An 18,749-nucleotide genomic window follows, 5' to 3' on the forward strand; every position below is an offset into this window, starting at 1 on the left:
ACTAAATTCTCCAATCAAAACACACAGAGAAGACTCAGCCATAAAAAAATGAAATCTTGCCTTTGTGACAACATGGATAAATCTAGAGGATATTATGTTAAGTGAAATACATCAGACAGAGAAAGACAAATATCAATGATCTCACTTATATGTGAAAATCTAAAAAACAAAACAAAATGAAACAAAAGTAGACTCATAAATACAGAGTGGTTGGCAGGAGGGAGGAGGGTAAGGGGATGGGTGAAAATAGGTGAAGGGGATTAAGAGGAACAAACCTCCGGCTATACAATAAATAAGTCATGGGGATGTAATAATATTGTAATAACTCTGTATGGGGAGAGATGGATACTAGACTTAACATGATGATCGCTTCATAATGTATGCTAATGTCAAATCATGATTTAGTACACCTGAAACTAACATAATGTTGTATGTCAACTATATTTCAGTAAAAACCAGAAGTCATATTATACGTTAAGATACTCATTTTTTAAGTTTAAAATGAGACAAATGGGACATAAAAATTTATGTCAATCTTTGGTAAATGAAATTATGGGATCGCTACTTATTTTATGCATATCTATGTTCAAACTTTTTACACTAAGCATATATTTCTTTCATAAAAATTACAATAATGTCTTTTGGAGAAAGAAATACAGGGTTTTAATGTAAACGTAAAAATAATTTTTTTATAACATAGTGTGTTCATAGATGATCAGGTGAAGCTGCAGAGAAACATGGCAAGAAAACCTCCCAATCCCTACAAACTGGCAGTGATGGTGGGGATGAACCAATGAAAAGAGAAAATAGTTAATGTCCACCTTGCCCCCAAGCTCTCACCACCTGAAGTTCCATATTCCTTTGGAATATTTCCTTAGGTATGAAGCTGCTCTCAGATTCCTTTCTAGGCCACTTTAAAAAAAGTAAGTGGAGATCACAAAATTAAAAACAACTAGAGGTACAATGACTATATATTCCTAACCAGAAGTCTAGACCCATGATTTGACAAATGATTCACAGAGGGCCAGTGGGCACTATTAAAACTGAGTCTTTCTCTTAACAATGCTGACTGAATACTGGTTAAACCCCTCTCCCACCCCAATGAAAACAAGAGAGTGATTCCCTAAGGGAGCCTCCACTTCTCAGTAGAGGAAATATACTTCCCAGGGTAGGGAGGGAAGAAAGCCCAGTGCTTATACTTAGTATATGGAAAATGAATCCCCTGTTCCAACCTGCACAACAGCATATGTAACCAACGTAAAGTAACAACATTAAAGGACACATCTTCAGAATAGACAGTGGATTAAAATAAAATAATTACCTACCAGAGTTTTAAAAATACTCTTAATGGACAGAAAGTGTCTGGATGTATCAATTAAAATTCCTCTATGAGGAAACCTTGGAGAATCTACAATGTTGGATTCATTGACAGTGAACTAAAAAACAAAAGAAAATTTTTGTTTATTTTGTCTTAGATAAAATGTGTACTCATTTTATTTATGTAATAAATAAATTATACCTATCTATGCAAGTATTGGATAAAAGATTAATTTAAAACCAACAAAAAGTGTGAAATATACATTTACCAGATAAGATACACACTTGGGGAGAAAAAACATTCAAGAAACAAATAGCTAAAAAGTTTATATTTTTCCTATAGTATTATATCTACCCAATAATGTTAGTAACATATAATAATCATACTTACAGTCCCATAAAAATCTTGATAAATTAACTGGCTAAAGGTCTCTAAACCTAGGGAAAGTAAAAATTTATAATTTATTGCATTAATTTATAAAAGAGACAATAAAAGATGCATTATCCATACACAAACCCATAACCAGAAAAGGCAAATAAAATTAAATATGTCGGGCTTCCCTGGTGGCGCAGTGGTTGAGAATCTGCCTGCTAATGCAGGGGACACGGGTTAGAGCCCTGGTCTGGGAGGATCCCACATGCCGCAGAGCAACTAGGCCCATGAGCCACAACTACTGAGCCTGCGCGTCTGGAGCTTGTGCTCTGCAACAAGAGAGGCCGCGATAGTGAGAGGCCCCCGCCTGCCACAACTAGAGAAAGCCCTCGCACAGAAACGAAGACCCAACACAGCAAAAATAATAAATTAACTCCTACCCCCAACATCTAACAATAAATAAATTAAATATGTTATACATATACCCTGTAACATATTTTCTAAAATCAAAGCTCAATTTTAAAAAATTCCTGTGCCATCTAATAAAAATGCTTTACTTCACTGTACGCATAACCCTTGGTTTTGTCTGAATGATAAACACAAAATAGTGATTTAATAAAACAAAATACCAGTTCCTTAATAAATTTATAGCACTGTAAGAAAGAATTTTTATCATAAAATATTATAGGCACTTTAGAAGGTACCTAAACTTAACAGAGGGCAAAGAGCCTCAGAAAACACCATGACACTATAGATAAAAGCCCAACTTACAGTGTTTTATTTATACCTGCAAAGACTATCTCCTGACCATTTTTTATTCAAGTGGATTGTTCTTTATATTACAGGCCAACTCCTCTATCTGGCCTTGACTTTACCAAAATTCATCATTCTAGCTGACAACTATATTGCCAAGGAAAATTTTAACCTAAGAATACAGGCATAGGGACTTGCCCAGTGGTCCAGTGGTAAAGAATCCACTGGACCAATGCAGGGGATGCGGGTTCAATGCCTGGTCAGGGAACTAAGATCCCACATGCCACGGGGCAACTAAGCCCGTGCGCCACAACTACTGAGCCCACGTGCCTCAACTAGAGAGAGAAAACCCGCACGCCACAACTAGAAAGAAACCCATGCACCGCAACGAAAGATCCCACATGCTGCAACGAAGATCCCGCGTGCCACAACTAAGACCCGATGCAGCCATAAATTTAAAAATATATAAATAAATTACAAATAAAGAATACAGGCATACCTCATTTTATTGCACTTCACAGATACTGCATTTTTTTTACAAATCAAAGATTTGTGGCAACTCTGCATTGTCAGATGATGATCAATATTTTTTAGCAATAAAGTATTTTTAAATTAAGGTATGTACCTTGTTTTTTTTAGACAATACTATTGCACACATAAAAGACTACAGTATAGTGTAAACATAACCTTGATATCCACTGGGAAACCAAAAAATTTGTGTGACTCCCTTTATTGAGACAGACACTTTACTGCAGTGGTCTGGAACCAAACCCACAATATCTCCAAGGTTTGCCTGTAGTTCAAAGTTAAATAAAAGAGAAGATGTGACAACATACCACAGAGATACGAAAGATCACAGGAGACTACTATGACAAACTATATGCCAATAAATCTGACAACTTAGAAGAACGAATATATTCCGAGAGAGAGAAAACTTACCAAGACTGAATTATGAAGAAACAGAAAATGTGAGCAAACTGATTACTAGGAGATTGTATCAGTAATCAAAAATCTCCCAACAAACAAAAGTCTAGGACCAGAAGGCTTCACTGGTGAATTCTACCAAACATTTAAAAAAGATTTGGGCTTCCCTGGTGGTGCAGTGGTTGAGAGTCATCCTGCCGATGCGGGGGACATGGGTTCGTGCCCCGGTCCAGGAAGATCCCACATGCCACGGAGCGGCTGGGCCCGTAAGCCATGGCCGCTGAGCCTGTGCATCCAGAGCCTGTGCTCCGCAACAGGAGAGGCCAAAACAGTGAGAGGCCCGCAGACCGCAAAAAAAAAAAAAAAAAAAGATTTAATTTTTTTGGATGTGACACCAAAAGCAAAGGAAACAAAAGCAAAAATAAACAAGTGGGACTACAACAAAGTAAAAAGCTTCTGCACAGCAAAGGAAATCATCAACAAAATGAAAAGGCAATCTGGGACTTCCCTGGTAGTCCAGTGGGTAACACTCCACACTCCCAATGCAGGGGGCCCAGGTTCGATCCCTGGTCGAGGAACTAGATCCCACATGCATGCCGCAACTAAGGATCCCACATGCCAAAAAGAGGATGCTGCGTGCTGCAACTAAGACCCAGTGCAGAATGAATGAATGAATGAATGACAGCCCTTTATCTCCCCCCTCCAAGAAAAATGAAAAGGCAATCTACCAAAGGATGAAGATACTTGCAAATCACATATCTGTTAAGGGGTTCATATATAAAGAACTCATACAACTCAATAACAAAAAAACAAACAATTCAATTAAAAAATGGGTAGAAGACGTGAACAAATATTTTTTCAAGGGGGACCTATAAATAGCCAACAGCTATATGAAAAGGTGTTCCACATCACTAACCATCAGGGAAATGCAAATCAAAACCACAGTAGGGCTTCCCTGGTTCGTGCCCCGGTCCGGGAAGATCCCACATGCCACGGAGCGGCTGGGCCCGTGAGCCATAGCCGCTAAGCCTGTGCATCCAGAGTCTGTGCTCCACAACGGGAGAGGCCACAACAGTGAGAGGCCCGCGTACCGCAAAAAAACAAAACAAACAAACAAAAACCACCACAGTAACATATCACCTCACACCTGTTAGAATGCTGTTCTCAAAAACACAAGAAATAACAAGGGTTGGTGAGGACGTGGAGTAAAAGGATCCCTTATGCACTGTTCACAGGAATGTAAATCGGTGCGGCCACTACAGAAAACAGTATGGAGGTTCCTCAAAAAACTAAAAATAGAACTACCACATGATCCAGCAATTCTACTTCTGGGTATTTATCCAAAGAAAACAAAACTCTAACCCCCCAAATATATGCACCTCTATGTTCATTGCTGCATTACCATAGCCGAAATATGGAAACAACCTGTCCATCAATGGATGTATGGATAAAGATGTGGTATATATATACAATGGAATATTATTCAGCCATAGAAAGAAGGAAATCCTGCTATTTGGGACAACATGGATGGAACTTGAGGGCATTATGCTAAATGAAATAAGTCAGAGAAAGACAAATACTGAATGATCTCACTTAGCTGTGGAATCTTAAACAAAAACCAAGCTCGTTAAGTATAAAGAATAGATTTGTGGTTACTAGAGACGGGGGTAGGGGGTAGGCAAAATGGATGATGGGGGTCAAAAAGTACAATCTTTCGTCTATAAATAAATCCTAGGGATGTAAGGTACAGCATGGTGACTATAGTTAATAAATACTGTGTTGCCTATTTGCAAGTTGCTAAAAAGAGTAAAATCTTAGAAGTTCTCATCATAAGAAAAACAGTATTTTTCTAACTATGTGTGGTGACGATGTTAACTTACTGTGGTGATAATTTTGCATTATATACAAATATCATTGTGTTGTATACCTGAAATTGTTGTGTCAATTATACCTCAAAAAAAATAGGAAATAGGAAAGAATAAAAAGTTCAAAGTCATTTTTGCTACGCCTCCCTCCCACCCCCAATAGAGGCCCATACCAGGAGGAATAACTTTCTGTTAAGTGGCAATACACTCAATTATCATTTAGAGCACGTTTGTTACTTTCAAAGTCTGACAGTAAGCAGAAAATAAGGCCTTCCTGGACTAGATTCACAAAATGCTCTCAAAAGTTCTGTTATTTTGATGTGGATCCAGGGCAAACATCAATAAAGCTCTGTTTTCCCTAACAGGCCCCAGACAAGACAGGTACATCAGACCGACAAAAGCTTAAAATCACATAACATTATATGTAAATGATCTACATGATAATGTTTGTAGTTACATTTGCGGTAAACATCTATAGCTATTTTCATGTCATATTTTGAAATAAGATCATAATCATACGATTATTATTATGACTATAATACATATAGCAGTAACAATGATTATAATCATACCACTATTATTATGACTACAAAACATATAGCAGTAGTAACACTGACGATTTTATTCTAGATAATACTCAACGTAAGTCAAATCCAAAGCCTTCTTTATTTTTAAGAACTTTGGTTGGCTTGCTCACATTAAAGAAAATTACTCTCCTTTCTCAAAACTATACTAATTTGGAAGCCAGTACAACAAAATCTTATCTACTTGAAAGAAGAGGTAATAGCAGCTTTTGAACAGCAAAAATAAACGTCCCAATGCCCGAACTTTGAAGTTCAGGCTGAAAGTCACAGGAAAAGCTTTTAAGGTTCCTCTCTGCCCGCTACCTCCAATCACTCTAGAGTACATTTTTATCTTTTCATGCTATTCCTGCAAACTTTGTTATATTTCTAAATCCACAGGAATTTTAAATGGGGGAAGGGTTCTCTTCTATTCTCAGCCATCATGGTGTGTATGGTTGACTCTGTTCCTGACCTTCTCTTCGTACAACACTCCTAGGATCAAATGATTCCTGGCCAAGAAACAGAAGCAGAATCGTCCCATTCCCCAGTGGATTCAGATGAAAGCTGGTGACGAGACAAAGTACAACTCCCATGAGGAGACAGTGCAGAAGAACCAAGTTGAGTTGATAAGGACTCTCACATGGCGATGGCACATGCATTTATGCTGCATCTACATCACTAGCATCTTACCATATCAAGCTGGAAACATCACCACTACATGGACAGTTGGACATGTTCTATTGGGAAAATGATTATTCTCTTTGTTTTCATGCTTCTGCACTAATAGGTTGGTTCAGAAAAAAATACACGAGTATATTTTTGTTTGAATGTATAAACAAATGCAGAAGGGAAATGCTTGCTACTGAAGGCAGCAAGAAGTGATGATAAAACAAAATTCCTTAATCAGAGCAGGTCAGAGCCATTTGTAACTCTATAAACATTATAGTCCTGGGGCTTCCCTGGTGGCGCAGTGGTTAAGAATCCGCCTACCAGCCCTGGTCCGGGAAGATCCCACATGCCGTGGAGCAACTAAGCCCGTGCACCACAACTACAGAGCCTGCACTCTAGAGCTCACGAGCCACAACTACTGAGCCTGTGTGCCACAACCACTGAAGCCCGCGCACATAGAGCCCGTGCTCCGCAACAAGAGAAGCCACCAAGGTGAGAAGCCCACGTACCGCAATGAAGAATAGCCCCCGCTCACTGCAACTAGAGAAAGCCCACGCGCAGCAACGAAGACCCAACACAGCCAAAAATAAATGAATAAAATAAATAAATATTTTTTAAAAATTATAGGGCTTCCCTGGTGGCGCAGTGGTTGAGTCTGCCTGCCGATGCAGGGGACGCGGGTTCGTGCCCCGGTCCGGGAAGATCCCACATGCAACAGAGCGGCTGGGCCTGCGAGCCATGGCCCCTGAGCCTGCGCGTCTGGAGCCTGTGCTCCACAAAGGGAGAGGCCACAACAGTGAGAGGCCCGCGTACCGCAAAAAAAAGAAAAAAAAAAAAATTATAGTCCCAAGAATATCAATGAATTACAGCATTATGAATGTAATAACCTTCAAGCATTTTTAAAAGTCAAATGATCTTTCTCCCATGCTTTAAGTGGTATATATTTAATGGAAATTGTTCTGGAAATACCCAACCAATCATCCTATAAAGGGCCCAAGGAAGCAAAGCTTTGCTGTGCTTCATTTCCCAAAGTGGCAACTGAAAACATTTCCTTACTAGAAAATAACAATGACATAGAACTTACCTCGTAATACTCCCCAAACTCTGTTGGCAGTGAGTGAGGCCACTGGTCCTTTCACAAGTAAAGTATCTGTATTGGAAAAAAAAAATGTTTCTTGTATGTTGACAGATGGTAACTAGACTTATCATGGTGATCATTTCGAAATGTGTAGAAATATCGAATCACCATGTTGTGTAACAGGAGCTAACGTGGAAGATGTAAGTCAATTATACTTCAAAAGCAAACAAACTCATAGAAAAAGAGATCAGGTTTATGGTTACCAGAGGCGGGTGGTAGTGGGAGAGGGAATTGGATGAAGGCGGTCAAAATGTACAAACTCCGTTATAAGATAAATAAGTACTAGGGCTGTAATGCACAACATGATGAATACAGTAAACAGGGCTGGATGCAGTATATGACAGCTGTTAAGAAAGTAAATCCTGAGTTCTCATCACAAGGAAAACAATTTTTTTCTTTAACTTTGTATCTATATGAGGTGACGGATGCTCACTAAATTTACTGCGATAATCATTTCATGATGTAAGTCAAATCGTGACGCTGTACACCTTAAACAGTGCTGTCGATTATATCTCAATAAAACTGGAAGAAAAAAATGTTTTTAATCCCTCAATAACACACATTTCCCTAAACATATAATTGGTTTTTCTGGATCATTCTTTTCTCCTGAGCTCCAGACCTGTTTCTCCAACTGCCTCCTGTACATCCTCACTTAGAAGTCCTATAGGTTCCTTTAACTCCACATGCCCCACTCTGAACTCTTCCCTCTTTCACCTGTCGGGCTCTGGGCTCATGGCGGACCACACTACGACCAGCTGATTTGCTCAAGTCAGGAACTTGGGTGTCACCTCCATGATTCCTCGTTTTCCCCTGCAGGAGAGTTATTCTCTCCAACTACCCAGCTACAGAGTAGGGTCCTACTTAAGCTAAGAATTTAAGTCAAAAGTGCAAACTCCTCAGTGCCCATAATTCCTTGGTGAAGCCTCCAGTATCACTCAATCTTCCATTCCCTCTAAGGCCAGAGAGTCTTCTCTACTCTGTCCCTTCCCTCCCTGTGCTCCCCTACTTGCCCTATTCCTACCTTCCCCAACATTATCCTAAATCGTCCTTAAGACTCAATTCTTTTTTTTCAAATATTTATTTTATTTATTTTATTTATTTATTTATTTTTGGCTGCTTTGGGTCTTCGTTGCTGCGTGCAGGCTTTCTCTAGTTGCGGGGAGTGGGGGCTACTCTTCCGCTGTGGTGCACGGGCTTCTCATTGTGGTGGCTTCTCTTGTTGTGGAGCATGGGCTCTAGGCACGCAGGCTTCAGTAGTTGTGGCATGCAGGCTCAGTAGTTGTGGCTCGCGGGCTCTAGAGCGCAGGCTCAGTAGTTGTGACACACGGGCTTAGTTGCTCCACGGCATGTGGGATCTTCCTGGACCAGGGCTCAAACCCGCGTCCCCTGCAATGGCAGGCGGATTCTTAACCACTGCGCCACCAGGGAAGCCCCAAGACTCACTCAACTCACTATAGCTTAATTCAGCTTTGTCCCACTCAATAAAAAGTTCACATCCATCTAAAACGGGGCTCCAGTTGGCTGCTTCTGGGCAAAGGGGGCACTAATCTCTCAATCCTTGAAATCATACTCTGCCTGAGGTTACCCCAATAGTCATCTTAGTCTTTGGAGAGGTTTGGGATGGAATCATCCACAGATAAAGGAAAGCACCAGAAAGCACAGAGAGATCGAAAAGTAAAGGGGTGTGACAGATGCAGACTTTGCCACGGTAGAGACACTCAAGGGCTGCAGATTAATGATTTAATAGCATATTTGGGCTGCATCCTCCTCCTCCACCACCCTGACCACCCCAGGCTGCCCCACAATAGTTGGCTACAGGTAGGGAAAACCGTTCTATCAACAGCCAGTAATCAGGTAACAGTCTTCTGACAAGGTAGCCTTTGCCATCAGAAGAACAGAGTCATGAGTTAGCTAAAGGCCAGGCTAAGAATGCTATAGCTATTATGATCACAATCTAACCACGATTCTCCCCCTCTATACACAATTCTTAGTTAGCTACCTAGGTAGAGCTTACCGTTCCACCGGTCACTGTTTAAAAGCCAGTTTTTGCCACATTACAGTTTTGAGATATCCTGGAATTAGTCAGCCTAAAGAGTTATCTTAAAACATTAACATGTGGCATGTACCTGATGCCAATTATTTTCCAATAGCTGAGGACGGGCTGATATTTAAAAGGATTCTGATTCAACTCAACGCAAAAACCGCAGATATAGAGCAGTTAGAAGATTTTGGTTTCTAAATATATGGACAAATAAGCTATAGAATTTCAATTTTTATTTCAAAGCCAAATTCTTAGTGTTAACAGTGATTACCTCCCTGACAGGGGATAGGAGACATCTTTTTTTTTCAGTTATCCCTTTCTGTACTTTTTGCACCACACTGTGGTTTTGAAGGGTGTACAAATAACAGTAATGGGTTCCTCTTTTTAAAATAATAAAATGTGGGCTTCCCTGGTGGTGCAGTGGTTGAGAGTCCACCTGCCGATGCAGGGGACACGGGTTTGTGCCCCAGTCCAGGAAGATCCCACATGCGGCGGAGCGGCTGGGCCCGTGAGCCACGGCCGCTGAGCCTGCGCGTCTGGAGCCTGTGCTCTGCAATGGGAGAGGCCACAGCAGTGAGAGGCCCGCGTACCGCAGAAAATAATAATAATAAAATGTTATAGATAAGGTTAAAATCCCCTTTGAGATGCCCATTCAACTCCCCCTATTTTCCTCAGAGGAAATATCAGGGCTTTTCTTAGGCATTTTCATACACATACGTATAACAAGAAAATACAGTACTGCTTTATGTGTGCCTTCTTTTGTATGTTGGTATATAAATGGTATCCTCCTGTACACATTATATTAATTTATTTGTCCAACTCAGCAATTTATCTTCGCAAGTTCTCCACATCTGTTCTTTATAACTCCACTTCTTTATTCTTAATTGTTGTACAGTATTCTCTAGTGTCAACTGACAAGATATATTTAGCCATTCTTCTAGTGATGAACATTTAGTTTTGCTTATAAATCTTCATCATTGCAGGCAAACTGCATGGAACATTCTTGATGTATGTAATTATTTCTCTACGGTAGAAATTAGTCTATTTCTGGTTCTGAGGGTATGCATATTTTTATTTTAATTGATGATGCTATAACACTTGTCACTTTCTCCAAGATTTCCTCATACTCTTGGACAACGGTTGATATCTTGTTATTTCCATTTGTGTGTGTTACTTTTATCATCATCATCATCAACTAGTTTAAAACTAGTTTATCCTTTAACCAGAAAATTTCACAGGCAGCTTGTCTCCAGAAGCTTCCCTTTCAGAAAAAAGAGGGTTTGAAAAGCTAAATGGAAGATAGGCTATAACTCCCCAGCCTCGATATGTTCCATTTTTTTTGGAATTTACAATATGTCATTGTATTGCCTGTCAGCAAAGATTCCTTGGTAATTTAATGACCATTTCTCAATTCAGATAGCAAAACCTAATTAATAAAGTGTCTCAGTGCTGACCGTCAAGTAAAATCACATGGCTGATGTTGGCAAATCATCCTGTTTCTCTTCTAAGAACAGCTACAGAATTGAAGAGAAATTAAGTTATTTTTCAGAGATGTATTAAGAAACCTCATCTCTATTGAGAGGCTGAAGAGATGTACTTAATGGTCTGTGAGGCAGTCTGTGAACAAAGGAGTCACTCTTTTCTCTAAGATATGCATTTTCCTTTCTAGTTTTACACCTGACTCACCAGTCCGCTCTTTCTGCACTAATCTTATATCACCCATTGCTCTTTGATTCCTTGATACAATTCCACATTATTCCCAGTCAGTACACTCTATGGAAAAGGGCTGCCCATTTGTTTATTCCTTCTAGAACAATTTAGGAAAAGCCTTAGAGAATAATATTTTAGGCAAACAAAAAGAATCAGGTAGGGCTTCCCTGGTGGTGCAGTGGTTGAGAGTCCACCTGCTGATGCAGGGAACGCGGGTTCGTGCCCCGGTCTGGGAAGATCCCACATGCCGCGGAGCGGCTGGGCCCGTGAGCCATGGCCACTGAGCCTGTGCACCCGGAGCCTGTGCTCTGCAGCGGGAGAGGCCACAACAGGGAGGGGCCTGCGTACCGCCAAAAAAAAAAAAAAAAAAAAAAGAATCATGTAGCTAAATGTTGATTACATTGTCAATCAATATAAATGAAGATGAAACATATATAATACAACATAAATATAAAAGAAAATGCAACGCTTCACCCCTCCCAGTTCTGCATTATCTTTGTATCAAGTTAAATTATAAATAGAGATCATGCCACGACTTCCCTGGCGGTCCAGTGGTTAAGACTCTGTGCTTCCACTACAGGGGCCAGAGGTTCGGCTCCTGGTCGGGGAACTAAGATCCCACATGCCGCACAGCACAGCCAAAAAAAAAAAAAAAAAAAAAAAAAGAGAGAGCATGCCTATCAGCACAGACTTGTCTTCAAAGTAAACTACCTAGATGCCCAAAAATCAGGGATAAGCCAAGTAAGTTTTGACACATCCGCACAGTTGGTAGAACATTATTCAGAGGCTAAAAATGCTGTCATAGAAAAATATTTAGGGAAATACATGTTTGTAATGGATTGTTCTGCAAAACAGAAAAACCACAGGTACAGAACTACCCCTTTTTCATGCCACTGTTTATCATATGCTTCTATTTATATCTATGTCAAATGTTAAAATGTATCACTCTGCAAGAAAAAAAAATCTGAAATAACAGTGGTTAACTCTGAGTACTGGGGTTATGAGTAATTTATTTACTCCTCTTCACTTACTGTACTTAAAGATTTCCTACAACAATTATGTATTCGTTTTGCCATCAGACTTTAATGGTAATTTTCTTTTTTTTTGGGGCCACACCTCACGGCATGTGGGATCTTAGTTCACCGACCAGGGATCGAACCTGTGCCCCCTGCAGTGGAGGCAGAGAGTTAACCACTGGACCGCCAGGGAAGTCCCCTAATGGTAATTTTAAAAATAGGAATTATAAACTCACTGGTCAAGAGCTCACAATAGTTCATGGCATGAAGCCAGCTTCTAGCACTCGAGTCTGTAACAAGCAGCTTTGTTTACAATACATTCACATGACACAGGTACTCACAGGACTCATCCGAAGAGATCTTGGGGAAAGTGTCACACTCTGGGTCCAGGACAACTGAGACTTGAAGTTGCTGCAACTCCACTCCAACACGAAGATCAGCAGAGCCATGATGCCACTTGTAGAAACCAAAAATATAGTCATAATATCTATGTGAGAGAGAAATTCAAACAAAATTTTAAAGCACTGTAGCCAAGTTTTAAATACATATGTGGTAGCAGACACTGTCATTGACTCCACAAACCCCTGCTACCCCATAACAGTCCAACTAGAGCCTCTCACCCCAAGCTGCACATTAGAATCACATGGAGGGCTTTTTTTGCAAACAAGTACTGATGTCCAGACCTTCAGAATCAGAATCAGAATCTCCAAGAGCATGATCCAGGCACAAAGATTTTAAAAGTCCCCCTTCCACAATCCCAAGTGACTCCTATGAAGTCCCCATTAAGGACCAATAATCAAACTAATAATCCTGGGTGTGTAAGTCAGTTCTGACCAGTGATGGAGCAGGGGTGGGAGGACGGGGGAAGGATGCTTCCTCTCCTAAGTGAGCCACAAGAAAACTTTCTCTTTATGTGATACCTAGACCAGCTGCAGCCACACCAAAGATGGCAGAGCAGAGGTGGAAGGAATACGGATTTCCTAATCATACTGTTGAGCCACTTAGCCAACTAGCCCTGAAATCCTGCCTGCTTTTATATTTCCATAATGCATGAGATAATAGGTTTTCTTTTTGCTCAAGCCAGACTGAGTCAGGGTTCCTGTTACCTTCCAACAAAAGTATCCTAGCTAATACACAAACACCACAGAATTCTCACTAGGGCCTTGAAAATTTACCTTCTGCTGGTACCCGAATAGCAGAGAAAGAGGATATTAAATAAACATTTGAAGGTGCTAGAAGATACAAGATCACACAGGCTTCAAAGCCTATGATATTTAATAGATTTTGATAAGCCAGAAGGTTGTATATGCTACTTATACGTAAGACCATCTTGTGTTTTTCCAGGGACGTAAGGAGAGCTGGGAGAGTTCTGATGAACTTGGAAGTGAGTGTATGGAAGTTAACCAGTGAGACAGTGGAACAGATGAAGGTGCTGAGGACCTTTTTCGTAGGAAAACATTGACAGATTGAAAAGGAAATTAAGATCACTAAACTGTATACTTAAAAATGGTTAAGACAGTGATCTTATGTACATTTTACCACAATTTCTAAAAACAATTTTTAAGGGAAATTAAAGCTGCCAGCGGCTTTGAGATTTGAGTTAGGTGCTGGCTTGTCCCCAATAAGGAAAATCTTGGCTCTGGATATTAAAACTCTAACAGAAAACTCAAAAGGGTTCTGGCGCAGTGGTGTGCAAGGTCTGTGGGTTAATTTAGCTTTTCAGGAACTGAGGGAGCAAAGCTATTTGTTCATTTTAAAAAAATGAGTAACTAGCATGCGGTAGATCTTGTTCTAGAAGCTGAGGAAGCAGCCATGTACCAAACAGACAGAACTCTGCCTGCAAAATGCATAGTGTTTCAAAGCAGCGTATGAGATAGGAATTGGGCTGTTCAGGAGACAGGAGCCACGAGAATCTGAACAAACTTGCGTGCTCCCCACGGCCCAGAGCTTCTGGAACAACCCCATCATGCTTTTACCCTGAAGTAGATACTGCCCCTCCTGAGTTCCTAGAATGCTCACCTGAATGCTTTCAAGTCTTAGCCATAAGGGCTAATGTTTTATTCTTTTTACATCTTTATTGGAGTATAACAGCTTTACAATGGTATGTTAGTTTCTGCTTTATAACAAAGTGAATCAGCTACACGTATACATATATCCCCATGTAGGTCTAATGTTTTATAACCTGCTTCCTAACAATGCAGAGTATAATTAACAGGTGCTTCACACACATGGCATGAATTAGTCAGGCAATCCTCAGATAATTACCTGCACTGCCTTGAGACGCCAAGATTTGTTTTTAAACCATCTCACAGCTGATTCAAGTTCTGGTTATCTAACCATGGCTAACTTAAGTCTTCCACGCTTTCTTGCCATACTCATATCACTTCAGCTTATTACCGAGTCCTTATTTTACTCGCAGGATGGCAGAGAAGGAAAATCCAATTTTATGAACTGAGTCCCGAAGCAAATATGGCGTGTTTGTTTTTAAAAGATTTCCTAGTCATGATCTTCCATTAGATGGCCTGCGGGTACTTTTTCCTTCTCAATACCCCAAGGCCACCAACCACCCTGATTTTTCTTCATCCAGGCTCTAGCCATTCTGACCTGTTAGCAGATTCAACACCAAAGGCTCGTTGGAGTATGCATCTAAACTGAGGGTAACAATCTCCCTTTAATTGTACACAACTGAAGGAGAAGAAAACATCTCTGCCATCAACTTCTTGAGCCTCTTCCGCCTAAGCCTAAGCTCCAGGCCTACCTGGGGCCAGCAGGTGTTATTAAACTAGTTTTGCATCTTTCCACCAGCTGCTTGGTGTCCTGCAGGGACAATTAAACTATAATGACCTCTAGGAACAGAAGCCAAAATCGGAGGGAGAAAAGGGGTAGTACAGTCAGCACCAAATTACAATCCTTCGGGGCACTGAACACCTTCAGGACAGTCCTGCCCACACAGGTCGCAGAGTGAGCCTTACTGAAACATCTCCCCAAGTGCAATCTGTCTTGTACATGGTGCAGTTAGCAAAGCTAGCGTTGTGACACTACACTGTAAATCAACTTTACATCCATTTAAAAAGGAAAAAAAAACCCAGAAAGCTAGCACTGTGGGCTCCCTCCTCACTACACAATTCACCCTGTGGCCAACGGGTTTACAGATGTGAGGGCTGTGGAAATGTGAGGTGATAAAGACCTAAACAAGAAGCTGGGAGAGGAAGCACGTAAGTGTTTCTGGGAAACAAAAGGAGAAGCAGATACTGCAGCGCGACGACCATATCAAAGTAGTTAGGTGAAAATATCCAGCATTTTGCATGGAATAGAGATTTGGGAAGGCAAGGGGAGGTTTGGGCAGTGCTCCAACCTACGGACTTTCTGCCATCTGAATTGTAGCCAGATTTGGGGAGGGGGAGAGATGGCCTATAAATGACAAGCAACTTTGGGGAACCCCTGGTCCCCAAGCTTTAAGCACTCATCTTCCTCTCAGAGCTCCCTTCAAATAAACTGCCGTTTCCCTCCCTCCTCTTCGTCTACCCCATTCTCCTTTCCGAGGCGAACACGGCCACTGACCCTGAGCAACGTACTCCGTCCACTCAATATCCCGCACTCAAAGCAGGGTTCCAGAGCACCCAGGAAGTTCTTTAGGAGGCAGGAGGGGAAGGGGAAGAGCTTGGGTTTCAGTTCGTGTAGGTTCGAGCCGGCTCTGCCATCTTCTAGACCTGTGACTTTGGTGGAGTCACCGGCCGACTCCGAGACTGTTTCCTCCTCTGTCGAACGGAGATTAGAGCGCCGGCGCGGCTGGATGGCTGTGCAGGTGGTAAGAAGCGCTCAGGTGTTCCTCCTCTCGCCCCCCACCCCCCCGCCACCGCGCCTGCACTGCGTCCCAGGGTGGTCTGTCCCTCCCCGTCCCGGGGTCTCCGGGTCCCCTTCCCGCCCGGCCGCCAGTCGGGAGCACTCACCGCCGAAATGCCTCCTGCAGCAGTGAGCAGGAGGGGCCGGCCTTGGACGTGGAGCTGTGGCCGAAGAAAAAGTTGTCGGGAGAGAGGTGCAGCACGCGCGGGGTGGTCTGCACGGAGAGAGGCATGGGCCAAAGACTCAGGTCCGGCGAGGCGGCGGCGATGGCGGAGGCGCGCACTGCCTGCACCGCCAGCGCCGCCAGCAGCTCCAGCAGCCTGGGGAGCCTCGGCCACCCCAGCCCGCGATGTTCCATGGCTGCTCAGCTGCTCTCTTCCGCGGTCGGCCGGGTATGCCCGAGCGGCCGCCCCGGTACCGGACTTCTCTTCCCCGGCGGGGGAGCAGAGAGCGCGGCGCGCGCGCGTGTGAGTCACAGAGTCAGCTGACTGTGGGTTCCGCCCCGGCTCCGCCTCCAGAGCGACCACCGCCCCGCCCCGCCCCAGATGCCCTCCCCGCCCTGCCCAACCCCAGACTCTTCCAGGCGCGGAGCGGGACGCTGGCTTGGTCCTTGCAGCGCTCGCGGTCTCCTCCCGGCCTCTGGACTTAGAGAAACTGCACAACGCACGCCACGAACACCTAACTTCCCCCACCCCTAACACCAGATAACCGGGTGCTTATTTGCCCCTCAGTCTGGACTTTTCTATAACTGCAATAAAGCTTTAATTATTAAAGCCTCCCATCAGAACCCCTCAGGACAGTTTTGAACAGATGGGAGGTTAAAAGTTAGGCAGAAGATAGGGACTTCCTTGGTGGTCCAGTGGTTAAGACTCCCTGCTCCCAATGCAGGGGGCCCGGTTATATCTCTAGAAGGGGAACTAGATCGCACACCCGGAAACTAAGATCGTGCACGCCGCAACTTAAGACCTGGTGCAGCCAAATAAATAAATAAATATTAAAAAAAAAAAGTTAGGCCGAAGATATTCCGTGAGAGAATGTGCAATATTGAATCTTTCCACTTAGACATAATCTCTGAATTTATAAAGTTGTTTTATGCTTGTCGCCAAAGTCCCATAGTCTACTTTACTGGGCTTTCTTATTTCTCGTTAGGCATGTTCCTAGACCTTTCATTCCTTTGTTGCTGGTGTTAATATAATCCCTCCTGACCCCTAGTTTCCCCCCAGAAATTAAAAAAGAATGAGGTAGACCTTTAGATATTGGCCTGGAAAGATCTTTCCACCTGCTGCTTATACCACTGACCTCACCCCTACCTCAACCAGTGTAGAAACAGCTAGCGGCCAAAGTCTTCCTTGTAGAAGGTAAACTAAGTCATGTCACTTCTTTACTCAATACATGTCAATGGCTCGTTTCCCATTGTCCCTAGAATAAAATTAATCTCCTACCCCTACCTTTTTTTTTTTTTTTGCGGTACGCGGGCCTCTCACTGTTGTGGTCTCTCCCGTTGCGGAGCACAGGCTCCGGACGCGCAGGCTCAGCGGCCATGGCTCACGGGCCCAGCCGCTCTGCGGCGTGTGGGATCTTCCCAGACAGGGGTGCAAACCCGTGTCCCCTGCATCGGCAGGCGGACTCTCAACCACTGCGCCACCAGGGAAGCCCACATACCCCTCCTTCTTACCCTCCTCCCACCATCCCCAATTTGTCATGGAATGTGAGATGTTATGATGGAGGAATCTGAACTGGGGGGAAATGAGAAATGTAATGACCGAAGGACTTGATTTGATGTGCGGAGATGAACCAGGGCCTGTCAGAGAACATCTCTTACGTGAGAAGAGATGGCACTAGCTACCCAGGGCAGGGTTTACTAGGAGGGCACTGCCGCCAGACCTGAATGTTAACCTGCCCTGCTCTCCATATGAAGAGGTCTAGAGAGAGGTGAGGAGTTTGTTTTCTAGGGAAGAGCCAAGTTCTTGGGAGTTACGGACTAGCATTTGGTTTGTTCCCTGCCAGAGTCATCCAGTCTGGTCTGCAGCTTCGGAGGCTGACAGATTGCAAGAGAACCACACACGAAATGTGAAGTTGACACTGAGTGAGGCTTCACTTCTCACTAGGACTTGCAGGCAGCTGGCGCTCATGGAAATGCTCTGGGAAGTGTGGTGTGGTGTGTGGAGGACCAGAAAATTCAGCTAGAAGCCTTCAGAAGAGCGCCAAACAGGAACTGCTTCCTTTTGTTGAAAATGTGCTGGTTAGAGGAAGGACGCATGGGCTTCCCTGGAGAACTGCCCCATCTGAGTAAGGCGGCATGTACCTGAAATGGCCTGCACGGGCATGGGGATGAGGGGACACATGGTGACCCCTTTCGACACCTCATCGTGTCATGGGACCAGAGTGGGTTGGGGTAGAGTATACGGCCTGAGAACAAGCGTCACATACGTTAGGACAGCAGAAGGAACTCAGGAACCTCCAGGAAAATAAACCACATAGACCTCATGAGCCCCGAGTCCCAGCATGAGAAGAGAGGCAGGAGTAACCAGCAGCAA

At 43.0% G+C, this 18,749-nt stretch overlaps 1 protein-coding gene across 1 annotated transcript in view; it reads right to left on the reverse strand.

Annotated features, from left to right (window-relative positions):
* Positions 1–16,570, reverse strand: part of HEXB (hexosaminidase subunit beta) — a 37,586-nt gene extending 21,016 nt beyond the window's left edge. Inside the window, exons 1-5 of the mRNA XM_007461610.1 lie at positions 16,320–16,570; positions 12,711–12,856; positions 7,549–7,614; positions 1,709–1,755; positions 1,326–1,436 (exon numbers count right to left, since the gene is read on the reverse strand). Coding sequence (XP_007461672.1) covers positions 1,326–1,436; positions 1,709–1,755; positions 7,549–7,614; positions 12,711–12,856; positions 16,320–16,570 — 621 coding nt within the window. The remainder of the gene's footprint in view (positions 1–1,325; positions 1,437–1,708; positions 1,756–7,548; positions 7,615–12,710; positions 12,857–16,319) is intronic.
* Between the last annotated feature and the right edge of the window lie 2,179 nt (positions 16,571–18,749).

This window comes from Lipotes vexillifer, unplaced genomic scaffold, assembly GCF_000442215.2.
Source record: "Lipotes vexillifer unplaced genomic scaffold, Lipotes_vexillifer_v1.1 scaffold779, whole genome shotgun sequence".
Lineage (NCBI taxonomy): Eukaryota > Metazoa > Chordata > Mammalia > Artiodactyla > Lipotidae > Lipotes > Lipotes vexillifer.